General features: G+C 42.7%; 1 protein-coding gene across 1 annotated transcript in view; it reads right to left on the reverse strand.

Moving 5' to 3' along the window:
* Window positions 1-3,792: 3,792 nt before the first annotated feature.
* Window positions 3,793-23,247, reverse strand: part of LOC129323811 (fibrocystin-like) — a 38,641-nt gene continuing 19,186 nt past the window's right edge. The window contains exons 2-6 of the mRNA XM_054970544.1: window positions 19,019-19,154; window positions 17,095-17,182; window positions 9,474-9,533; window positions 7,843-7,974; window positions 3,793-5,865 (exon numbers count right to left, since the gene is read on the reverse strand). Of these exons, the coding sequence (XP_054826519.1) occupies window positions 5,525-5,865; window positions 7,843-7,974; window positions 9,474-9,533; window positions 17,095-17,182; window positions 19,019-19,154 (757 nt within the window). The 3' untranslated portion in view covers window positions 3,793-5,524. The remainder of the gene's footprint in view (window positions 5,866-7,842; window positions 7,975-9,473; window positions 9,534-17,094; window positions 17,183-19,018; window positions 19,155-23,247) is intronic.

The following is a 23,247-nucleotide window of genomic DNA, read 5'->3' on the forward strand; positions in this document are numbered from 1 at the left end:
GAGCCCAGTGGCGCCTGGTATGGGCTTTTGGGGACCACAGCTCTCTTTGTCAGATGCATCTGGCAGGGAGAGCTGTGGTTATCGAAGGCTTATACTACATAGGAATTGGATGCTTATACTGCTACAAACTAACACGGCAAACTGACTCCACACCAAAAGGAGATGTTTACATTTACTAGCAAAGGAATGTTTTGGTTGCCTCCCCGCTAATTGCATCTTGTCCCCTTCTGATATATGTCCTCTTCTCTCCCCTCTCCCTCCTCCTCTTCTGTATTTGCCCAGTTTGTATCATGCATCTGACGAAGAGAACTTGATTCTTGAAAGCTTATGCTACAATAAAATTGGTTAGTCTTAAAGGTGCTACTGGACTCTTTTTGATTTAGCTTAAAGAGGATTTCTTCAACATAAGAGTCTCATCCACTGGAAAAAAGAGTTATTTACGTTCCTCCACCCTACGGTTGGATTCCTTCCACATTTTCTACAGAAATACATCTTTGTGAGTTCAAATGGAGTTAGTGCTAGGTTTGCCTTATAAGGCAGGCCAAGGAAAGAATATAAAGGATAACAGACCTGCGTTTACTATGTCTTGAGGCTCTTGGAGCTAGCATCCCTTCTGAGTCCACTCTGTTGAGAGTATATACCATTTGCCATGGCAATCAGCATTCCCCGGGAAAAATTTTCACCACCAAGCAATTCATTTATTAGTGTCACTTCCTGGCAGGTAGATCCCTCAGTCCCTCTCCAGTGAACACACATTGGTTCCAATAGAAAAGGCTTTATTCAGGATTTTACAATTCAGGTCTGATCCCCATCACGGAGCTTGGTAGAAGTGACAATTCAAAACAGCAGGTCAATATTATACTTGAGTTTTCCCACGTTCCAGCAATGGTTACGTTTTGGCGTGTAGGGGTACACTGGTTCTGTGAGAACCCATTATAGTTATGGCTAAGCAGTGAGTACACAATACTGAATTCCCAGCATCTGGGCAAAGTAACAAAGGCCAGCGTTTGGAGTCTCCAAGGTCCTTTCTAGCTTGGAGATGCATAGTTCTTTAACAGGAGGCCCATTGTGGCTGGAAGAATAACAGTTATAATATGAAAAGAATACGGCTACTGAGAGAATATAGCAGGTTAGACATTAGACGTTCAATATACTGTGGCATCAGTGACAGAACAAGCAAACTAACATGGCATGGATATACAGAGACAATTAGCCTTCAGTGCTTGGGCCATCACATAATGTTCTATTAGTTCAACTCTTGATGCATATCAATGTTGGTTGCTGGTGGGAATTTAGCCACAATCATCCAAACTCTGAGTGCTGGCATAGAATGTACGTTGGGGATGAGGGCAGGAAATATGTTCTGGTAATATTGATTTCTGCTGCATGTGCAACATTCCCTCTTATTCCCAAGCCCTGAGATATTAAATAACACAAACACTTGGGAAAAGGCTGTTTAAAACTTTGCCTTCTTCATCTCCTTGGCCTTGGAAAATTCTCGCTTATTTAGTACCCAATTGTAATTGAGCACAAACGCTTAAGTTTGTCCTTAATTTCTTTGAGGATGAAATAAGCACGTGAGCAAAGAGAAAAATAGCAGTGATTTGTTTATGTGCTACACCTAATATGTGCTTAAAGAAAAGGGAAATAAGCATTTGTGGATAATAGGAGTACGAATGGTTAAAGAATGCATCCTCCCCTTCCCCACCCCGGACAAGGTTGTCCTCAAAGCAAAAGACTCTAGCAATCTATAGCTACTTGTGGTTGGATGCAGGAAACAAGCTTGGATTCAGCTATTGGCTAGCTGTCTTATTTATTGCTTAAAATCTCTGCCTGGCTCATCTTACTATATAATTGAATAAGCATATTTCAGACAACTCACTTTATACCCTGATACACCACCAGAGGGCGCTGCCATGGAGGGAAGCCTAGGTAAGGCACCATATCCCTCCAGAAAACATGCCATGGTGGGAAGCCCAGCCTGGAAGCAGGATGGGAGCAGGTGGCAATGCCCATCCCCTGCCTTAACCCAGCTCGTATTAGGAGCTGAGCAGGTGGTAATGCCCACCTACCCCTCGCCTTAACCCAGCTGGTATCAGCAGCAGAGCAGGTGGCAATGGCTGATCCCCCTTTGAACCAGTTGGGATCAGGAGTGGAGCAGTTGGCAATGCCCACACCCCGCCTTAACCCAGCTGGTATTAGGAGTGTAGCAGATGGCAATGCCCTCTCCCTGACTTAACCCAACTGGTAATAGGAGCGGAGCAGATGGCAATGCCCACCTGTCCATTTTAACCCATCTGGTATTATGAGCGGACCAGGTGGCAATGCCCACCCCCTGCCTTAACCTAGCTGGTATTAGGAGTGGAGCAGGTGGCAATGCCCACCCCCCACCTTACCCCAGCTGGTATTAGGAGGGAAGCAGGTGGCAATGCCTACCCCCCCTTCAGCCAGCTGGGATCAGGAGCAGAGCAAGTGGCAATGCCTGCCCCCTGCCTTAACCCCGCTGGTATTAGGAGTGGAGCAGATGGCAATGCCCACCGCCACCTTTACCCAGCTGGTGTTAGGAGCAGAGCAGGTGGAATTTCCCCTCCCACCTTAACACAGCTGTTATAAGGAGCACAGCAGGTGGCAATGCCATCCCCACCCTTAACCCAACTGGTATTAGGAACTGAGCACTTGACAATGCTCATCCCCCTTTCACCCAGCTGGGATCAGAAGCAGAGCAGGTTGCTTTGCCCACCCACTGTCTTAACCCAGCTGGTATTAGGAGCGGAGAAGGTGGCAATGCCTATCCCCCGCCATCACCCATTTGGGATCAGGAGTGGAGCAGGTGGCAATGCCCACTTTGCACCTTCACCTGGCTGGGATCAGGCGCAGAGCAGGAGGCAATGCCCTTCTTCCTTTCACCCAGCTGGGATAAGGAGCACAGCAGGTGGCAATGCCCATCCTCTTCAACTTACCAGGATAAGCAACTGAGCAGATGGCAATGCCCACCCTGTCTTCACCCTACTGGAGTCAGGAGCCAAGCATGCAGAAATTCCTGCCCCTTCTTCAACCTGATGGAATCAGGAGCAGAGCAGGGGGCACTGCCCACCCTCCTTCACCCAGCTGGGATCAGGCTCTGAGCAGGCAGCAATACCTGTCCCCCTTCACCCAGCCATAGTCAGGTGCAGAACAGGAGGCAATCCCCGCCCCCCTTTATCCAGCATGTATCACATACAGCAGGTAGCAAAGGCCACCACATGGCCCAGATCAGGCATGGAGCAGATGACAATGCCCACCCCTATCCTTCACCAGCTGGAATCAGTGATGGAGGAGGAGCGAATACCTGCCTGCCCGCCCTCCCCTTTCTAGAGCCCGTTGTATTTTTTCTCCACAACGGGCTTTGTTGCTAGTCAGTTACATTGTGTGTTATGTGCCCTTGAGTGGCTTCCAACTTATGGCAACCCTATGAATTAATGGACTCTATTGTCTTTTCCGGTAAGTCTTGTCTTCACATTATGTGACCAAAGCACAATAGCATCAGTTTAGTCATTTGACCTTCCGGGGAAAATTCAGGCTTGATTTGATCTAGAACCCACTTGGGTTGGGGGCAGTCATGGTATCCATAAAATTCTCCTCCAACGCCACATTTCAAATTTATCAATTTTCTTCCTGCCAGTTTTCTTTCTTTTTAAAAAAATATTTTTTATTATTTTTCCACACATACATATACAGACATGAGACAGTTATCATTTTGCTTGTCGATATCTGTTTCTTTACCTCCTATATTTCATCTTCTTACATCTTTAATTGTGAGTTCTATTATGTCATTATACAGTTAGTCTTAGTATCATATTTATATTTAAACACTATAATTATTTGTCAACCATTTGTAGAAGGGTACAGAGAAGTCTTCTTCCATTTGCCCTTTCATTAACAATGTTAATTTATCCATTTCCACCATCTCCATTACCTTTGTTATTAGTTCTTCTTGCTGAGGGATTCTTTGTTGTTTCCAGTAGGTTGCTAATAAGATTCTAGCTGCTGTTACTATATGGATTACCAAGTGTTCTTGCTCTCTGTTTATATCCGGCATACAGTTTAATAAAAAAAATTCTGGTTTCAAAGGAATTGATATCTGTAAGATATTTTGTAATAACTTGTGTACCATTATCCAATATCTATGCACTTCTTTGCAGGACCACCACATGTGGAAAAATGTCCCTATACCTTCTTTACATTTCCAACACTTATTTGACATATTTTTAAACATTTTAGCCAGTCTATCTGGAGTTAGATACCATCTATGGAACATCTTATATAAATTCTCTTTAAACACAGCAGATTTAGTTATTTTAACATTTACATTCCATATCTTATTCCACTGTACTTGATCAATATCATTACCTAAATTCTGTATCCATAGTCTTTTAGATTTCTCCAGCCCTTCATTTTCTTTCATTTCCATTAGGAAGATATGCATTTTCTTTATCAACTTTTCATCTGAATCACATAACAGTTTTTCAAACTCTTTTTGTTCTAGATAAAAGCCCCCCATTTTTTTTGTCTTTGTTGTATCTGGATTCAATCTGAACTCTTGACCACCAGTCTAAATTAACATCTTGGTTTTGTAGTTCTTTCGTTTTTAATAGTCCTTTATCGTCTAACAACTCTTTATATCTAATAATTTTACTTGCCGAACATAGTTTTCTTTATTGTCCAAATTTCACATCCATACATAGTAATGGGGAATACTAAAGTATGAGTTATCATGCTTTTGGTCCACTCCTCAGTGACACTTCTTTATCTGTAAGGATCTTTTCTTGTTCCTTTGTGGCTGCCCTTCCAAGTCTCAGACTCTTTCTGATCTCTTAGTTACACTCTTCCTTTTGGTTGATGGATTAAGTGAAGGAATAGAAAATCTTTTAACAGTCTCAATGTCTTCATTGTCAGCCTCAAAATTATGTAATTCCTCCGTAGCCATTACTTTTGTCTTCTTGATGTTCGGCTGTAACTACTTAGCACACTTTTATTTTGCCCTTTTTTCAAAGATTTCAGCGCAGTATACATGGTTCATTCTTCTCCCTTTAATCCTCACAACAACCCTGGAAGGTAGATTGGATTGAGGGAGTGTAACTTGCCCAAGGTCACCCAGTGAGCTTTACGGAGAACAGGGTTTTCATTTTGGCAATGCATTCTCCTGTTTACAGACTTAAGTTCATTTACTTCAATGGATGTAGTTTCAAGTTGGTAGCCATGTTGGTCTGCAGTAGATGACCAAGGTTTGAGTACAGAAGCACCTTAAAGACCAACAAGAGCTTCCAGGGTATAAGCTTTTGAGATTCAAGCTCCCTTTGTTAGATACCTGATGAAGAGAGTTTTACTTTTGAAAGTGTATGCCTTGGAAACTCTTCTTGGTCTTTAAGGTACTGCTCAAATCTTGTTCAATGGATGTGTCATTCTGCTTAGAATTGCATTGCTGGTCAATCCCAATGCTACTATGATACTTTAACTACTGCACCACACTGGAAAATTTTGATTTTCATGCCACTGTGACTTCTTGTTTCCCCCTCACACCTCCTCCTGACCGTGTGGCAGACTTTGTTGAGTGTCTTTGACATCCCTCATCTGCCAATTGCCTTTCCTTCATTTTCTTCCATTGAGCATAGTCATAGATTTGCTGGTTGGTTTGCTTCCAATCATTGAAGTCCTTGATACCAAGTTGCTGAAGCTCCAAAGAACTGCATACTGGTTTTCCACCATGGGACTGATGGCCTTTCCTGACATCGTTCACTGTTCTCGCTGAAGTATTGTTCAAAGAATGCTGATGCAACTTCTTTAATGGCTCTGTTGTATTTTCAGTTTGTTCATACAGTTTCAGATCTGTCAGAGAAATCACAGTCATCTGATATAAGTTGCAGTTCACTTAATGAATATTCTTGATGCTCTCAAGGACTGAAACAATGGCCCCTGCTAGAGGGAATCCATGAAGGGAAATGTAGCTTGCTGCACAGTAATGCCACAATGATTGATATATAAGGAAGCTACATTTTTCACCATGCACTGTGGTGACGTTTCTGCTGGCCTTGGGTATTGCTTTTACATTCCAGGATCAGAAAGGGGTTGGTGGGATATCATCTAGTGAGTGTTTGTGTTTGTGTCTGTGTTAAAAAATAATATATCTTGGATCAAAAAATCTGGGGTTTGCTCATGGGAAATAAAAATTAGTGGGGGGAAGGAAAACAAAAACCCCACAACTCCACTGATGAGCTCTCAGTTTCCAAAATCAATATTACTTTAAATCAGATGGAAATCAAGCATTAGACATTCTGTGCCGGGCGCATTATCTTTGCTTAAGACACCGTTATCCTTGTTTCAATTTCAACACTTTGAGGATTTTAAAAATGATTTTGCAACAATTGTCAAAGAAAAAGAGTCCAAAGGACTGGATTTCCTTTTTCATAGAAAAAATATATATCCTGCCCATTAATTATTTACATGATGCCTCCAATCAGCGTGGTACATGCCATCCACACTAGCTGAAATGAGAGTTCACTATGTAAAGGTGCCAAGGGAGAATGGCAACCTCCCACTGCGATTTTATAGACAGAACTAAGTCAGCACACATTACATGTCGGAGCCGACATCAGAAAGAATCCAATCCTTTGATCTCAGACCTCCATAGGAAGCTTAGATCTCAGACAAATTAGATAAAAAAATGAATTTATAGCAGATACGTATCCTAAGGCATACAGCTGAATGCTGCATTTTGAAAAAAGTATGGAAAATATCAAAACATATAAACTGTAGCATTTCCTCTCTTGCACCTTCTGCTTTTCTGTGATAAATATTAATTAAAACAAGAAGATGAAATTCAAAGTGAGCTATCTCAGCAACAAGTTTGGGATCAGGAAACACCCTGGCATTCTTGACTGGTGTGCCACTGTTGGGGTTACTTTCTTAAGATAGTCATAACCTTCCCCTGTCCTCTAAGTATGCAGCAGCCTCAAGGTAAAAGAGTCAGAACCAATGACATGCAATGGCAGGACGAGACCCATTATCAGCTGCATTCCCTGGGGCAAAATACTATGCATTGGGCATCCTTGGAATAGAAAACAGCTGATCATAAATCATACCAATAAATATTAAGTATGCAGCTGCCTATTGGTCAAAAATCAACTTATAATGGATCAGGGGGGATCTGCTAGGAGTTGAGTTTGCCCAGCACTGTCCTCTATCTTAGCCTTGCTGTACTGTGACACAGGAAGGCTTGGGGAGGGGGGATCAGAAGATGGGAGATCAGTTGCGATCCTCTGATCCTCTCACACCATTTTAAAAAAAACAGATACATACAGGGCTTTTTTTCTGGGAAAAGAGGTGGCGGAACTCAGTGGGTTGCCCTCGGTGGAAATGGTCACATGGCTGGTGGCCCCGCCCCCTGATCTCCAGACAGAGGGGAGTTGAGATTGCCCTTCATGCTGCTGAGTGGCGCAGAGGGCAATCTCAACTCCCCTCTGTCTGGAGATCAAGGGGCGGGGCCACCAGCCATGTGACCATTTTCAAGAGGTTCCGGAACTCCGTTCCCCCGCGTTCCCCCTGAAAAAAAGCCCTGGACACACAAATAGGAGATCATAAGAAATCAGCTTCTGATCTCCCCATTGCAAAAGAAAGGTGAGAAGGAGATTGTTTCTCCCCTTTTCTTTGAAGCCCAAGCCTACAGGTTGGGGTGGGGAGAAAAGAAACAACTCATTTCTCCCCCACCCACCCCAAACTAAGAGCTTGACTGTGGAGAACAAGGCGACCTCGCTTGTTTGTATCCCACAAGGCGAATTCTTGCTGGTCTGTATCCCACAGGCTCACCTTCTCTCTTAGCAGTGATGTCATGTTTGTTTGCTTCCCCAAAGCAGTGTGAGTCGACCTGAGATGGTTGAGGATTCGGCTGGCCCTGGAAGAACTTCTTATTCTTCGAAGTTCGCTTTATCTTGTTTTTTCCTACATCAAAACATTAAGAATGGCTTAATTAGAATAGCTGCAAGCTTTCATGACATTAATATCTGATTTTTTACTGAATTTTTTCTCTAAATTTAATTTTGTAGCTAGTTGACATTCTGTTGATTTTTGGCAAATAACAACATTTGATTTTCCAAAGATGGGCATGTGTTAATTTTTAACATTTCAGCAATCTTAAATTTAAGATTAATTCTTCAGGTCGAATGCTGAAGATAGACATGCAAAATTTAATTTAGAGTGGGAACTCTGAACTCAAATGCAATGCAAAATACAAATCTGATTTCTATGGAGACAAACATACAGATCATCAGCCTGCAACAGACACTGGCATAAACTCACTAAACCCATTTGAAATACTATCTTTAGTTCATTCAGTGTCTAGGTCCAATAGAAGAGATCATTGAGATTTAGTTATTTAGTTATTTATATTATTTATAGTCCACCTTTCTTACTAAGACTCAAGGTGAATTATATAGTGCAAACCAATATGATCTACAAATGGAACATCCAATTAACAATGCAATAAGGTTTGGATAGCATAAAAATTGAAAGCAAAAAGAAATTTAACACAGAACTAAAATCATGCAGAAATAATGCATAGACAATTAAACATGACATGTTAAATGATGGAGAAGTTACCCAGGAGGAGCATACTTAGGGCAACAGACAGTTCACAGTAGTGTAGTCTACAGTTCCTACCCTTTACCACAGCATCTTTTTGAACCAATTTCTTACACTACAGCCCTCCTACTTGTGTAAAAAAAAAAAAAGCCCTCCTGAATAATTCAGTTTTGCATAGTTTGCAGAAAGCCTAGAGCCAGAAAGGATTGCTACTAACTGGCTTTAATTCCACATCCAGCTTTGTATAGGACTTCTGCTTGTTTCCAAATTTCTGTTATCCTTACTCTATTGTATGATTGAGGGAGGAAAGGCGGCACGGTACAGTCCGATCTCGACAGATCTTGGAAGCTAAGCAGGTTCTATAAATGGATGGGTGACCACCAAGGAAGACTCTGCAGAGGAAGGCACTGGCAAACCACTTGTTTCTCACTTGCCCCTAGCTGGGGTTGCTGTAAGTCAACTGTGACTTGACAGCACATGCATATTGTATTGTTATAGAATGTCCCAGTCAGTATTCATACTTTCTTATACTGTGCAATCCTCCTTGAGTCTCAATGAGAAAGGTAAACTTTAAATCACAAAGAGAAATAAATAAAAATTGTACTGCCTATTGATTAAGGGTTTTCAGGCAGTCATTCATCTATTAATCCTGACACCTGAGCTACTGAGGATAAAACTGTAGGTTACTGCAGACTGCCCAAGAAACTTGATCCCTGGCAAGCCACACAATACCACTGCAAGAAACTGCTCAGACCAGCGCTTGATCTGAGGACTGTTGTCTATATCAAACTGTAAAAATCTCAGTTTTTCTGAAAGGGGGATTTTCTGAGTCCAGGTTTCATTTGCATACTGCAACTTACTGTTTCTTTTGCTTTGCTTAAACCAGCAGAGAACCACAGATCCCAAAACCACTGCCGAAGCTGCAGAACCCAACGCAGCAGTAAAAATTATGGCAGATTTTTCCGTCACCGCAACAGGGCGAACAGTAAAAAAAAAAGATTCAACAGATAATACAGCACCTAAGAAAAAAATAATATATATATATATATACAATAAAGCAATTGAAATAATAAGGATCATGTGTTCCAAAGCTTAAAGATATCGCCATGAGCAAGGGAAACGTCTGGGACTGCAACTCGCCTGGCCTGAGGTGCTGGAGCCCTGAGACCACAATCGAGATTACAGGCAAGCTGCAAGATTCCAGCATTGCTTATTAAAAACAGGAGAGAAGCCTTGCCGGATCAAGCCATCTAGCTGAACTGTTATATTTTCAGCAAAGGCCAATCTTCCCAACAAGCCCGGAAGTATGGAGTCAACAGTGTGCGCATACACAGTGTGTGTGTGTCAATCTGCAAACAAAAACTGAGCATTTTTAAAAATACATATTCTTACACCTCATATGTCCAAATCCAACATCAGAATGAGTTCTAGAAGATCGTCTATGTATTTTGATGTCACAATCCAAAATTTCCAACTTGGAGGAATACGAGTAAAAATAATTAGGACAGGCTGTGTGCATGCATGAACATGGAAACAATGACAAGGTTGCCCACCAAGTACTTTTAAAAACAAATCAACAAGAAATCCCTACATACTAATTGGACAACGGTGATATATGCCAGATATACTGTGTGAGTATGCAATGCAGCATCGTCCCACACCCAAAGAAGTGAATACAGAGAATGAAGCACGTCCCCCCCTTTCATCCACGTGCATTGCTCTGTTTCCCACGTATTTCAGTTACATGCACAAATGATATAGTTTTCCATGATCCTGTCACTCAGCATTGTGCAAACAGATAACAAAGGGAGCAAGAGCAGTGTATAGGTGCTATAAAATCATGATCATCCGTGTAGGGGAAAAAAGGTTGTCATCCAAACATTTTGCTCCATTGAAAATTGAGGTGTTAACTTTCAGCAACAGACGATTCAGTTTTAAGGTCATTTGAGTTTGGAGAGAATTAGTGCAAAAAGAAAGAGCAGATACCTCCAGTACTTCTGGAAAATGTGAACAAACCTTGTTAACACTAGATTTTTAAATGCATGCATTGCCCTTCGACTGCTAGTTGAATCTGCAGGTATCAGCCCAATGAAATTAAGAAGTCTATCCGTATTTACAATGTCTTTATATAAACAACATTACGGGTTAACATAGATTTTGATGTCACTTTATTTACTTTTATATTTATATCACACATTTTTAGAAAGTCTAACAGGGTTCCCAACAGTCTACCATTTAGGCACAGCTGTTCTTCAACCTGCGTAGCTTCAAGAAAGCAACAGTAAAAAAACCTCCCCCTTCCCCAAGACCATTCACTGAACTCTTTGCTCGGAAATGCCTCTCACCGGGAGGAGAAGTTACTTCAAAACGTAGGTAACAGTTCAAGCAGGAGCTGGATACAACCAGATTCCGAAAGGCAGCCCGTCCGTGCTGCACCTCCTCCCTGGTGGTACCTGCAGCGTAACATGAACATATCCTTGCTGGGATTAATGATTTCCTGTTGAAACTGATCAAGACAAAGTCATCTAAAGCAAAAGCCCTGATTACAATTACATGGATGTTCAAATGAAAGCTGTGGAACTTTAATGAACAACGCAAACCCCTATCCCTCTAAAGCAGAATATGTCGCTACTTGTTCATTCATTTATACATTTCATATGGTTCCAATAGTCATATCAGTATCCACTTGAAGGTAATTTGGGGGCAATATTTAAGACACAAGACTATTTACTGGGTTCTATACTACCACACATTTTCTCCAACTGAATGACAGAAGAGGGGATGGCAATTTCTTCTGATTACTGCCTCCCATTGTAGATACAGCCCATTAGTATGCTTTATTAAATTTTATTTTTACTTAACAAAATGTATACCCCACCTTTCTGTCCTGATAAGGTCCATCAAGACAACTAACAAATTAAAACATGCATGGGTGACTTCAACGACTAGTTTCACATAGCACTTCTAAGGCTAACCAACTTTGTTGTAGCATAAGCTTTTGAGAACCACAGCCCTCTTCGTCAGATGCGTCTACTGGACTCTTCACTATTTTGCGACTACAGACTAGCATGGCTAGCTCCTCGGCTAGATCTAGTTCCACAGAGATGTTAAACAGCAGAGAGAATAAGATAGAACCGTGTGGGACCCCACAGGTTAAAGGCACCACCTTCCGAAACCTCCAGGAAGGGCTGGAACTGTTGCAGAATGAGGCCTCCCAATCGCAGCCCCAAAAGGCAGTCCAGAAGCATACCACGACCGATGGTATTAATACTGCGGAGAGATCCAGTCAACAGATTCGCACTCCCTCTGTCCATCTCCTGGCACTGGACATCCACCAGGGCGAACAAGGCTGTTTTAGTCACATGGCCAGGCCTAAATCCAGATTGGAAGGGATCTAAGCAATTTGCCTCATCTGGGAAAGCTTGGAGTTGTCTGGATAATACTGAGACATTCGCGCACCGGGTTGTGCTAGAACAAGTATAGTCAAGAAACTTTGAAGTGGTTCAGGTCCGTACTATTTGGAAGGCATATTAATTCAGAAACAAGAACTGAGCTATAACAGCTTCAGATTAGAACACTGTAAAGGGAAGGGAAAATGTTTTAAAACCTCATGATTTGTAGCCTGAGGGTGAGACTCTCTTCTGACAGTTACCTGGATAAATTATTTAATTCAATGTACTGGCTTTGTGCTCAACATTATTTTTATATTGCAAATACTGTTTTGAAAAGTATTACCGATTTAATGACTAGATATCTGCATTTCATTCTAAAATTCTTTGAGTACTAGCCAAGTGTTGGCGAAGTCCTAAACTTTATGCAGGCTGGCGGTAACATTCTTAAGTATTAAGTGGAGAAAAAAATCCATCCAATTTCCTAAATATTGGTTCAGGTGGAGCAAGTAGGAGGTGGGGTTACATATCAGAAGATCCCTGGGATATTGGACAAAATCCAGAGATCACAAACTGAAACCCTGACTTGTTTGGTAAATCAATTACTTCCAACATAAAATATGTACATTGAGGCTACAATAATATTTTACTGTTACACATGCATACCCCCCACACAAAATCATTTCAGCACAACATATTTTGATACCTTACCTGCTCTCTTCTATCCATCTGCTTTCAAGCAATAAAATGTCCTTTGAGATATCCTATACTTGATTGGTTTAAAAGTAACAATATTGTTAGAAGAATTTAAATTACTGGACTGATTAGGATACTTTCAAATCGGTAATAATTTACTATACAAGTTGTCCTGATTGACTTATGGTCAGAGGTTGCCAGTCAGATAACCATGCTCAGGCTGTCCAGAATTGGCACGCCTATCCCCGCACTCCCCAGCTGCCCACCCCCTGTTATACAAATAGGAGGTCTCTTAATTAGTTGAGGAATTAGCATTAAAGAGGTAAACAAAAGGCGGTAACTGAGACCTATGTTTATGGGGATTATTTCCTTAAGAGAACTCTTGAAATAAGCCAGGCAGATGTTCAATCAGAAAGATTATTTTAATAGAGAGAAAATAAAAAGGACAAAACTGGTGGGTACCACATTTCCGGACTCCAACTGGGAGCAGGGGGAGTCCAACAAAGGTATATTAAATCTATATGTACTTGTATTAACAATAACAATGGCTCTCATCAAGTTAGAAGGATATCTTTTTCTCTGCTTTGGATGCCCTCGCCTTCTGAGGTAAGCAGGTGGCAACCCGGGAGAGGGCCTTCTCAGGGGTTACAAAATCTCCAGAACGCTCTCCCCAGGGAGATTGGCCGGTCCCCTTCTGTCCCCATCTTCTGCCAGCGGATGAAGACTTTTTGTTTCATTCGACCTTCCCTCAGTGATCCTTCCTGCCCAATATTTTTAATTGTTTTGTTCTATACAGTTTTTAGCTCTGGTTTTAATTGTTTTAATGATGGTTTTCTTGGATGGTTTTAATGGTTTCAAAATGTGATTTTATTGTTTATGTTTTAATTTGTTAGCTGCCTCAGTGGCCCTTGTGTTGGCAGAAAGATGGGATATAAATTTTCTAAGTTAAAAAAATACCTGAGGAGCTGCTGCTACTAAGCTCATTGTGTCACTGAAGCTTTTGATGCTACTTTGCTAGGAGGCAAATGGATTCCCTGAAAAGGCACCTTTACCTGACAGGGGCTTACTTCATCACTTTCCCAGAAAAACTCATTTGCTTCTCTGCATGTTTATCTGCTTACTTGCCGGCTAGATAAAGATTCAGGCACATCCTCATGTTCAGCAGTTATCAGTGTATCTGAGAGTGTCTTGACTACTCATAGCATTCTCAGTTAAATGCAACGCTGGCTTTCCCAAAGGATCCTGTCACTGGCACTGATTTTACAATTGCCATTCCAAGGCTATGACGAAGCCTGGAGTCACATACTGTACTCCTGAAAGGAGGCTATCTCAGCTTTCTGGCACATATGCTTCAAATCCCAGAATATTATGGATATATATGGGGCTCGTCACAAAAGATCTCTGAAGCAAGCTGGTATTTAACGCAGGAGCGAGCTAATTTGGTACTAAAGTACTTTCCAAGAGGCAGTTTGGCGGCTGTCAAATGAAGCCGGCTGAGTGTGCCTGACAGACCCATTTTGTTTAAATGCTGCTACCGACGCTCAGAATAAGGACGTTTGTCAAAGGAATAAACACAGCAAATGATTATGCAGCGAACATCTGCAAAGCACACTTCATTCATTCCTAGAGTTTATTGACTATTAATTTGATGCATGTATCTTTTAGAGAATGCAAAATGCCTTTTTTCTGTTTGGTGACTGTCCTTTATTTGAGCTGCATTCCTCTTGCATTTCTTGCCTCTTTCTTTCTCTGTCTAGTGCTTCCCTCGTGGTTTAATTAATTTTAGGTCAGATGGGGAAATGAAACTTTTTCTCCCAATTAACAAAATGTTTTAAAAAATTTTTTAAAGGCTTGCACGTTGACACGCATTGTGAAGAAAACCCTGACAACATCGTTGCACATAAAGCCCTCGTTTCTAATTTTTTGGGTTTGGTTGCAAAGCCATGACATATTATGAGCGACCAAAATGTATCATCACTCATCAGGCGGCTGGCCTGGGCAAAAGTGGGCCATGTGGTTACCGTTCTATAGCGGTAGACAAATGTCCACCCTGCGAAATGAGCGTCGCCACTGATGTCATCAGCCAGCGTGTAAATCAAAATTACCTCATTGGCTTCCTTGGAGAGATGCCAATTTAAACCAGCTGAGCAACTGCCCAGGTTAATGTCAGCCACCGCAATCAGTCCATTACATTCAGGGCTTTAAAAACGGCAAGGTGCCACCAGGGTCATTAGTCCCATAATTGAAAGACATTTGCACAGCAAATTTCTTTTCTCGGTTCTCAGCCCACCATGCCTACCTGCCTGGACTGTTACAACCCCTGGAAAGGTATCGTTAGCATGACCGGGGTTCATATATGCAAAACCCACTATGACTTCCAATTGGCACATGGTGGGAAGCCCTTCCAATCACCACTGAGATTGTTTGTTTACCCCATTATTTTCAATAGTTCAGCAAGCACAGGTAGCGCTGCTAACTGACTGTAGCCTAAATGGCTACCATTTCCAGGGAAGCGGAGATATGTCTCAGATTCTTCAGAGTCTTATTCTCCCGAAGACTCCACAAGCTGTAGGATAGCCCTATTTAAGCAGTCTCTGAGAAAGAGAAACAACCCCTCCGGAAAGAGGGTTTCAGTTCTCCTATTAGGAAATCACTGAGAGCGCTCTGCTTTTAAAAATATATTTTAAAAAAAAAACAAAACTGTTAATCCCTTTGACTGAAGCTTTGCAAGCCTGTAACGCAAAAGGGAACAAATTTTGTCCAGATCGAGGGGAGTGAGATAGCTCAGAAAACCTAATTACCTGAGTCCCAACACTCAGGAGTTTTATATTTGTACCCTTTTCATTTATTTAGTGGAGAAATACAGGACATTTGGTATACAAAGTGTTTTATAAATCTGTAACTCCTTTGTCCTTAGAACAAAGCTGTGAAGGAGGCCATTTATGGTCCTATTTTACCAATGGAGTGGGGTGACTTACAAAAGAAAAATCCAGGGCTCAGCTAACATTTTAATCCAGCTTTCTTAATTCAAGAGTTAAAAGCCAATCCTCAGAAAAAGCATAACATACTATTCGGAATGCAAGCACCCAGATGCGGTCATTGTTGGTTTCCTCAAGCCAGCTCCTTGGAGTGGATTCTACGCTTTGTCCTGGTCATGCATAGATTGGCCCTACTGCTTTAAATACTGGATGATATTGACCCGAGAGGCAAAGATCTTGGAACTTTTCTGCTGTTTTCCCTCTGATTTCAACTGTTTACCGTGTCCCCAAATACAGCTAGAACAAACAACGCCCCTGGTCAGTAACTCATGTTTAATGGGTGCCGTTTGGAGTTACATCTCGAGAACCCCGCAATATTGATTTTGCCTTCAATGTGAACCAGATTGGGGTACTTCAACCTTCAACTTCCACACACAAACAGCAAACAAAACACACGGGTCCTCAACTTTGTTGAACCTGTGGGCACTTCTGGAATTTTTGAGAGCAGGTTGTGGATGCCGCAACAAAATGGCTGCTACAGAGAAGTGAAAAATCACAAAAATCACTTCCCACAGGGGCTAGGTAGGGTTGCTGGCATTCTCCCAGAATTACAACCAATCTCCAGAGGACAAAGATGAATTCCCATGGGGAAAATGGCAGCTTCGGAGGGCAGATTTTATAGCATCCCCTTCCTGCTGAACTCCCTCCCCAAACTCTTCCCTCTCCAGGCTTCACGCCCAAATCTCTGGGAATTTCTCAGCTTGAAGTTGGCAACCTTGGGGCTAAGTCCAATCATAAACATGTTGGAAGGTTCCACAAATGTTAGGAGTCCTCAAGCCAAGTATCCTCCAATGATGAAGGCAGCCATTTCCCAATGGAAATATTTCCCCAAGATTCTTCTAAAGCACACCCTGCTCCAATGAAGCAAGGACAAAAGATGCGTGAGGAGGAAGAAGCAAGTGGGCAACAGATACCCACAGGCACCCCCAATGGGGATCACTGCAACCGAGGAGGTGTCAGTGTTCTTTTGTGATATCCTCTCTTATCCATAGAACTTAAACTGCTTAAATTGCTTAAGTCTGCCAAGGCGCCTGTTGCAACGCTTGAGCACTGAAGAGCTCTTTACAGGCTCTTGTGCAGGAGATACATATTAAGAGGTCTTCTTGGGACTATATGAGGTATTGACAAAGTCGCTGAAATATTTATCAAGAAAATAAATATTTATCAAGGAAAGGTGTCTGAAGAAAGGAACTCTGACTCTCGAAAGCTTATGCTCTAAAAATCTTGTTGGTCTCTGAGATGCCACTGGACTCAAATCTTGCTAATCAAAGAAATAAACATTCCTATTCAATTTATGAATATGAGAATGTCCTAGCAATGCTTAGAACTGTGCAGGTGTTAAGAAAATGTATCCAAACCTTTCAACACAGCTTCTGGATTGCCTTGGAGATGAGCTGTCACAATCCATGATTTGGAGGGGAAACCTAATGTCAAAACTCTCCGACCCTACAGAAAAGAAGAAAAATACAAGGAGTTTTGTAATTTTTTCCCCTCCTACTTGTTGGTATTTGCAAATATTATCCACTAAGGTATTATATTTTATGGACTTCCCTTCAAGGATAAGGAAGAATGGGTTTGGAAGGGACATGGGGAGATTCATTGGCAGGGCTTTTAACTGACATCACAGGAGAATGGAGACAACTGACACGGGAATTTCAGGGGGAAAGGAGAGCAAATAGCAGAGGCCTACCTGGGAAAGCCAGGTCAAGGAGGGGGAATGTTGCAAGGCTTCCCGTGCTTATATACCAATGCCCAAAGCTTGGGCAATAAGAAGGAGGGACTTGATCTGATTGATTGATTGGTTATCTGACATGCCCCCCTCCATTGTTCTACAGACATATCAAAGATCCACACCCTGTGGAAGCTCAGCAGGTGTTCCAGGAATGGTCGGGCATACTATTTACTTAATACCAGTGACAGTTTAGGACTATAGAACTATGTTAAGAAGATGGAGTATTTGTGGTGTTGGGCAAGGGGGTTGTCTTGCAGGTTAGCCTGCAGAGAAGGCAAAAATTAGCTATCTTTTTTTTTTTTTGCCAGCCCCACTGGCCTTGGGTAAGCTGCTTTCTGTGGTACCCAGGAACATCCAAAATATCTACAAGTCAATCATCACATTACTATGGTAACTCCTCTTTTATGACTGTGAGAAGGTAGGTAAGTTTGCTGAATGGGGCAGAGAGGCTTAAAGCTTCTGTGTCCAGGTTGCTGGCCCTCCAGGACAACCCAGCTGGCCACTGTATGGGATAGCATGTTGGACTAAATGGGCCACTGATGTGATCTAGCAGGGTTCTGGACAAGCAAACCAGAGCCAGGGGCAGAAGATCGAAGGGATGGGTAGCCTATGAAGCAATGAGACAGAAGAGTGTGGGGGGCAAAGTAATGTTCCTTAAGGAAGATGGGTTTGTGGAAATGGAAGGGTGAAGGAAAGAGGAGTTCAACGAGACATGAAATACTGAGGGAGGAAAAAGCTTGCATGAAGTTTAAAGCTTGGAGGGACTATTGGTGGAAAGAGGAGTGGAAACCAGGTATATCTTTCCTTCCGTAGGTCTCTAGTATTTATGTGGTGGTGGAAAGTGCTGTCAAGTCATTGATGACTTATGGAGACCCCCTGCTGGGGTTTTCAAGGCAAGTGACTAACTGAAGTGGTTTGGTTTGCCATTCCCTGCCTCTGCAATCCTAGTCATTTCTGGAGGTCTCCCATCCAATTATTAACCAAGGCTGACTCTGCTTGGTTTCTGAGATCTGACAACACTCGGCTTGCCTCAAGTTATCAAGGTAAGCCCTTTGGTATTTATACAAATTATGAATTGTATTATTAACCTAAAATGTTCCTCCATTGTGAAATTTTGACATAGGGCTTCTATCCTACCATTCCATTCAGCCAAGTGTGAAGTCTTTCTCTGACCCAATGAACCTTGCCCTCCAACAGAAGAGGTTCAAAGAGACTTCCTACAGCTCTGAGCAAATTAGTAAGATATACACCACAGTCTTGCAAACCTACAAGATGACTGCAGACCATACTTTTTGTGTGGAGTCACTTGAAATCAGCGGTATTGCTGTATAAAGAAACACAGCTCAAAATTACCTACCTGGATTCTCACATATTTCCCTTTTAATTACCAACAGTTTAAAGATTGTTCATGTCTCTCCATAAAAGAAATGCTCTCTGGGTCCTTTGCAATTTAAAAAAAAAATTATTTTGGACATTTGAATCTAGAAAAGCATAGCCACAAGACAGATCCCTAACTGACACGCCCAAAAATACCCACCACAATTCTGTACCTGCTTATCCAGAAAAATAACTTGTGGCTGCCTGGGCAGTTGTTTCTCTACCACTCCATCAGAAGGTTGAATCCAGAGAGAGAGATTGTAAGGCCTGACGTACAGGCAACTTCTTTGAGTTGCGCTACTTCCATTTCTTTTACATGGAAAAGAGAGAGAGCAAAAAGCATTACTAATGGTGAATAATTCAGAAGATACATGAAATAACCACCACGGCGTCTTGGTGACGGAACTTCAGAAATTCAGATACAGCTAGCTTTATGGGAATCCCCTGTTCTGTCAGTGCTGTAAGATGCCATCCACTGAATTAGCTCGTTCTTCTGTAAAAACAACCTCTTCTGTGTTAAAACACAGGACCTGATTTTAAGGCTGCGGGCTACATTATGTGCACTCTATCCAGATGCTGGTTAATTATGATCCTTTAACTATATTGGCTCAATCCATTCATAACAAGAAACTATATTTTCACTAAACCGAATAGTGGTTACTTAGGGTCTGTCAAACGAAGATCTGAAACCATGGTTTGAAATTGGCTTATTAGCCACAGTTAGAATGCAAAAGGCGAGGAAAAAAACCAGTTGAAGAAACAGTTAAGTTGAGTTGGTCTCATGCGATGTACAATTGCAACAGCCTAGTTTAATCCTGGCTTGGTTCTCAGCTAGGGTTGCCAACCGCCAGATGGGGCCTGGAGATCTCCCAGAGTTACAACTGATCTTCCAGATGACAGTTATCATTTCCCTTGGAGAAAATGCTTTAGAGGGTGGACTCTATGGCATTATACCCCACTGAGCTCCCTCCCCAGGCTCCACCATCAAATCTCCAGGAATTTCCCAGTCTGTGGTTGGCAACTCTATTCCCAGCACTGCCCTCACACTTTGGCTACAGATGAAAGGCAAAGAAGCCAGTATTTGTTGAGGCAAACTTGGGTTCAAGTGATCACTGCAAGCCAAACTATGGTTAAATAAACCCTTTTTTGTGTTATGTCTGAAAGCAGTCATTACGACCCAATAACAACAACAACAACAATAATAATATGTAGGTGGACACCCCACTAGCAAGCCAGATTTCCAAGAGTAAAATCTGCACTCAAGTATCCTGGGAGTAGCATGCATTCGAAATGAATATATACAATAGCTGTATTCACTTCCTTCATTTCAAGCCCACGTAGCTTCATTTCCTTCTCAGTGCCTCTTGTCATTTATGCAGCCCATCTTCTTATATATGCTTCTAATCCACTGCAGCAAAGTGGTAACTTGGGGTTTGATATTGCCTCAAAATGAAAAGTATAGAAGCTATTTATTCAGCTCTCTTGGTGTTTGCTTTAAGATGTTTACAAACAATGGATTTATTGAAAGCCAGTTCGCTTTGGTTTAACTCAATTTCTTCAACTGTTTCCCCCCCCCTTGCATTCTACAGTCCCTGCTACACTCTTTGTTTGCAAAGCATTTGAGTTTGCAAATGACAGAAGAGAAGTAAAAAATGGAATGAATCCATCAGATGGCTAATTAAAAGGCTGAGGAAAACATGTTGCTTCCTAATACCAGTTTTGGTGGACCAGCCATGACTAACAAGAGCACGTGTTCCCTGAAATCCTCCTGATATGTATGGTTACTTTTTTGTGTGAATAGTATGTATTTTTTTGCATGTGTGAACAGAACACTGATTTTGAGGATTACCTATGGATGCATACCAAAGCAGTATGCACATGGAAACATGTATGTGTTGCCTGTAGGAATGTCAGGCCGCTGCTTAGCACCACCAGGAAGATTTGGGGGGCAGGGCCAAGCGTGCCAGTGTTACATCATTGTGCAATGTCACTTCTAGCATTCACCAAAGCTCTATGGTTAAACCACAGAGTTTTTGGCAAGCCCTAGAGTGTTGCACAAATGATGCTGCATGCCTGCCTCATTTCCCTCCATTTCCCCCCACCGGTATTTGAGGCACTGGTGGGCAATGGGGGATGAAGTGCTGGGAATTCTCCCACTGTGATGGGAGACCTAGCATCCATGGTTTCCCTCTTCATTGAAATGGTGACTGTGTGTATCATCAGGATCGTAGGATCAGAATTGTGTGTTTCTAATGTCTGAAAGGGGCTATAGAAATCTGAAATAAGGAATAAGTGGTGGATTGTGGAACCATTGTAGTTTATGGCAGAAGAGACCCCAAGTGAGTCCCAAACAAGGACTGTTAAAAATACTCTGCAGGAGAACAATTGTTGCTCTTACCAGACCTAGAGAGAAATGTAGCAGAACAGAGTTTCCTGTGCACAGTTAGCAGGCAGCAGGCTATGCACAGAATGTTCTATCTCACACTGTGCATAAGTGGTTAGCCTCAATATGCATCAGTTCTCCCAGGCAAAAACAAAATACATCACCTTTTAGATTTGCTGACCCTTCCCCTAAACCAGGGACAGGTACCAAAAGGCAACAGTTGCAAACTGCTTATTATAATTTTGGCTACTGGAGCATGCGTACTTAGTGCCATGCCATGCTCAAGGTATGTTGTATCCTGGAGAATGGCAGGCCAAAGAAAAAGATTAACATTACATTCCCTGGAGGTTCCCTGGTGTTCTTCAAGCAGAGGCTGGACAACCATCTGCTAGGAATGCTGTAGCTTTGTATTTCCTACACTGATCAGGGGGTTCCCTCTCCCCCTGATCCAATTCTATTTTTAAAAAATATTTCTAAGCCTGATTGGGTCACCAGCACATCATTTCCACCATGTAAGAAGATATGGCTAGACATGGCCATGAATGGGGCAAAACCCTCGAACACGCTGTTCGTAGTTCATTGTTGTCGATGAACACGAACAGATGAACAGTAACGAACATGTCCCGTTAATGAACACATTCGTTATTCATTGTTTGTGGGGGACAGAACAGCCCTCGTTGGACTTAGAGAGCCCATATTCACAAGGAATGTTCAGCAGGCTCCCCTTCAGCCATTACTCAAGTTTGGAAAAGCCCAAAACGAGAGAGTCACGTGTTAGGAATGAGAAAGCATAAGCCGTGGCCAACTAACTAGGAAAATATCAGAAAGTGTATTTGGAGACAATTCTATCACAGTGAATTATACAATCAGTACCATAAACATTCCTATGTCACAATAAATACAACTCTTTAAGGAAGCCCCGGTAAATACCTCTCCACCCCCTAAGGGGTAAAACAGGCTACCCTAGAGTTCTTTTTAGGCTATGAACTCAGCCCGATTTGGAACGATAAATACGACAAAATACAAATACAGATATGTGCAAAAGTTAATGCAAGGGCAAATCACAGCGCCAATAAGGTCAAAATGTAATAAATTCAATCACCAACTGCTGAAAACATTCAAATTGCAACCGCAACGGGTTAGCTAGCAAATGACCATCCCGTATCGGATTCTCCTTCTTCCAAGCAGTTACAATTCTTGCACACACGATTCACAATAATTCCAAATCAGACGCATAATGACGGCTCGCTCACAGGTGTACTCAAGTTTGGTCAAGATTGCAATATGGATCTTGGAGTTATACATTCCCAAATCTGATGCCTCCAGGAAACTGCCATTCAATACAATTGGAGCCATCAGTTGACTTTGGCCCCATTTACAAGTGGAGGACTCGAAGGCGGGCCACCTCCCCTATAGAGGGCGGGGGGTCCAGCCAGTCGCCTGTGGCACCCCCCATGTGCCTGCCCACCCGCCCACCAGGCCTCAGAGTACTACACTGTACTTTCCTGCGCAAACACAGACGTGGGTGACGATGAGTGTGGCCTCTGGGCCTGGTGGGCTCGGGGAGGCGGTGGTGGGCTGCCTCCCCTCTAGGGGACAGGGGGTCTGGCCACTCGCCAGCAGCACCCCCCCATGTACCAACCTGCAGGGCTTCAGAGTACTGCACTGCACTTAACTACAAAAGGGGGTGATGAGTGTGGCCGCTGGGCCTGGTGGGTTCGGGGAGGCGGCGGTGGGCTGCCCCCCTCTAGAGGGCAGGGGGTCTAGCCACTCACTGGCAGCACTCCCCATGTGCCCGCCTGCCAGGCCTCAGAGTACTGCACTGCACTTTCCTGCGCAGACAGGGATGTGGGTGAAGAGTGCAGCTGCCAGGCCTGGCGGGCTGCTGGAGGCATTGGCGGGCCGCCTCCCCTCTAGGGGGCAGGAGGTCTGGCCACTCGCTGGTGGCACCCCCCATGTGCCCGCCCACTAGGCCTCAGAGTGCTACACTGCACTTTCTTGCGCAGACAGGGATGTGGG

The sequence above is a fragment of the Eublepharis macularius genome, chromosome 1, assembly GCF_028583425.1.
Source record: "Eublepharis macularius isolate TG4126 chromosome 1, MPM_Emac_v1.0, whole genome shotgun sequence".
Taxonomy (NCBI): Eukaryota; Metazoa; Chordata; class Lepidosauria; order Squamata; family Eublepharidae; genus Eublepharis; species Eublepharis macularius.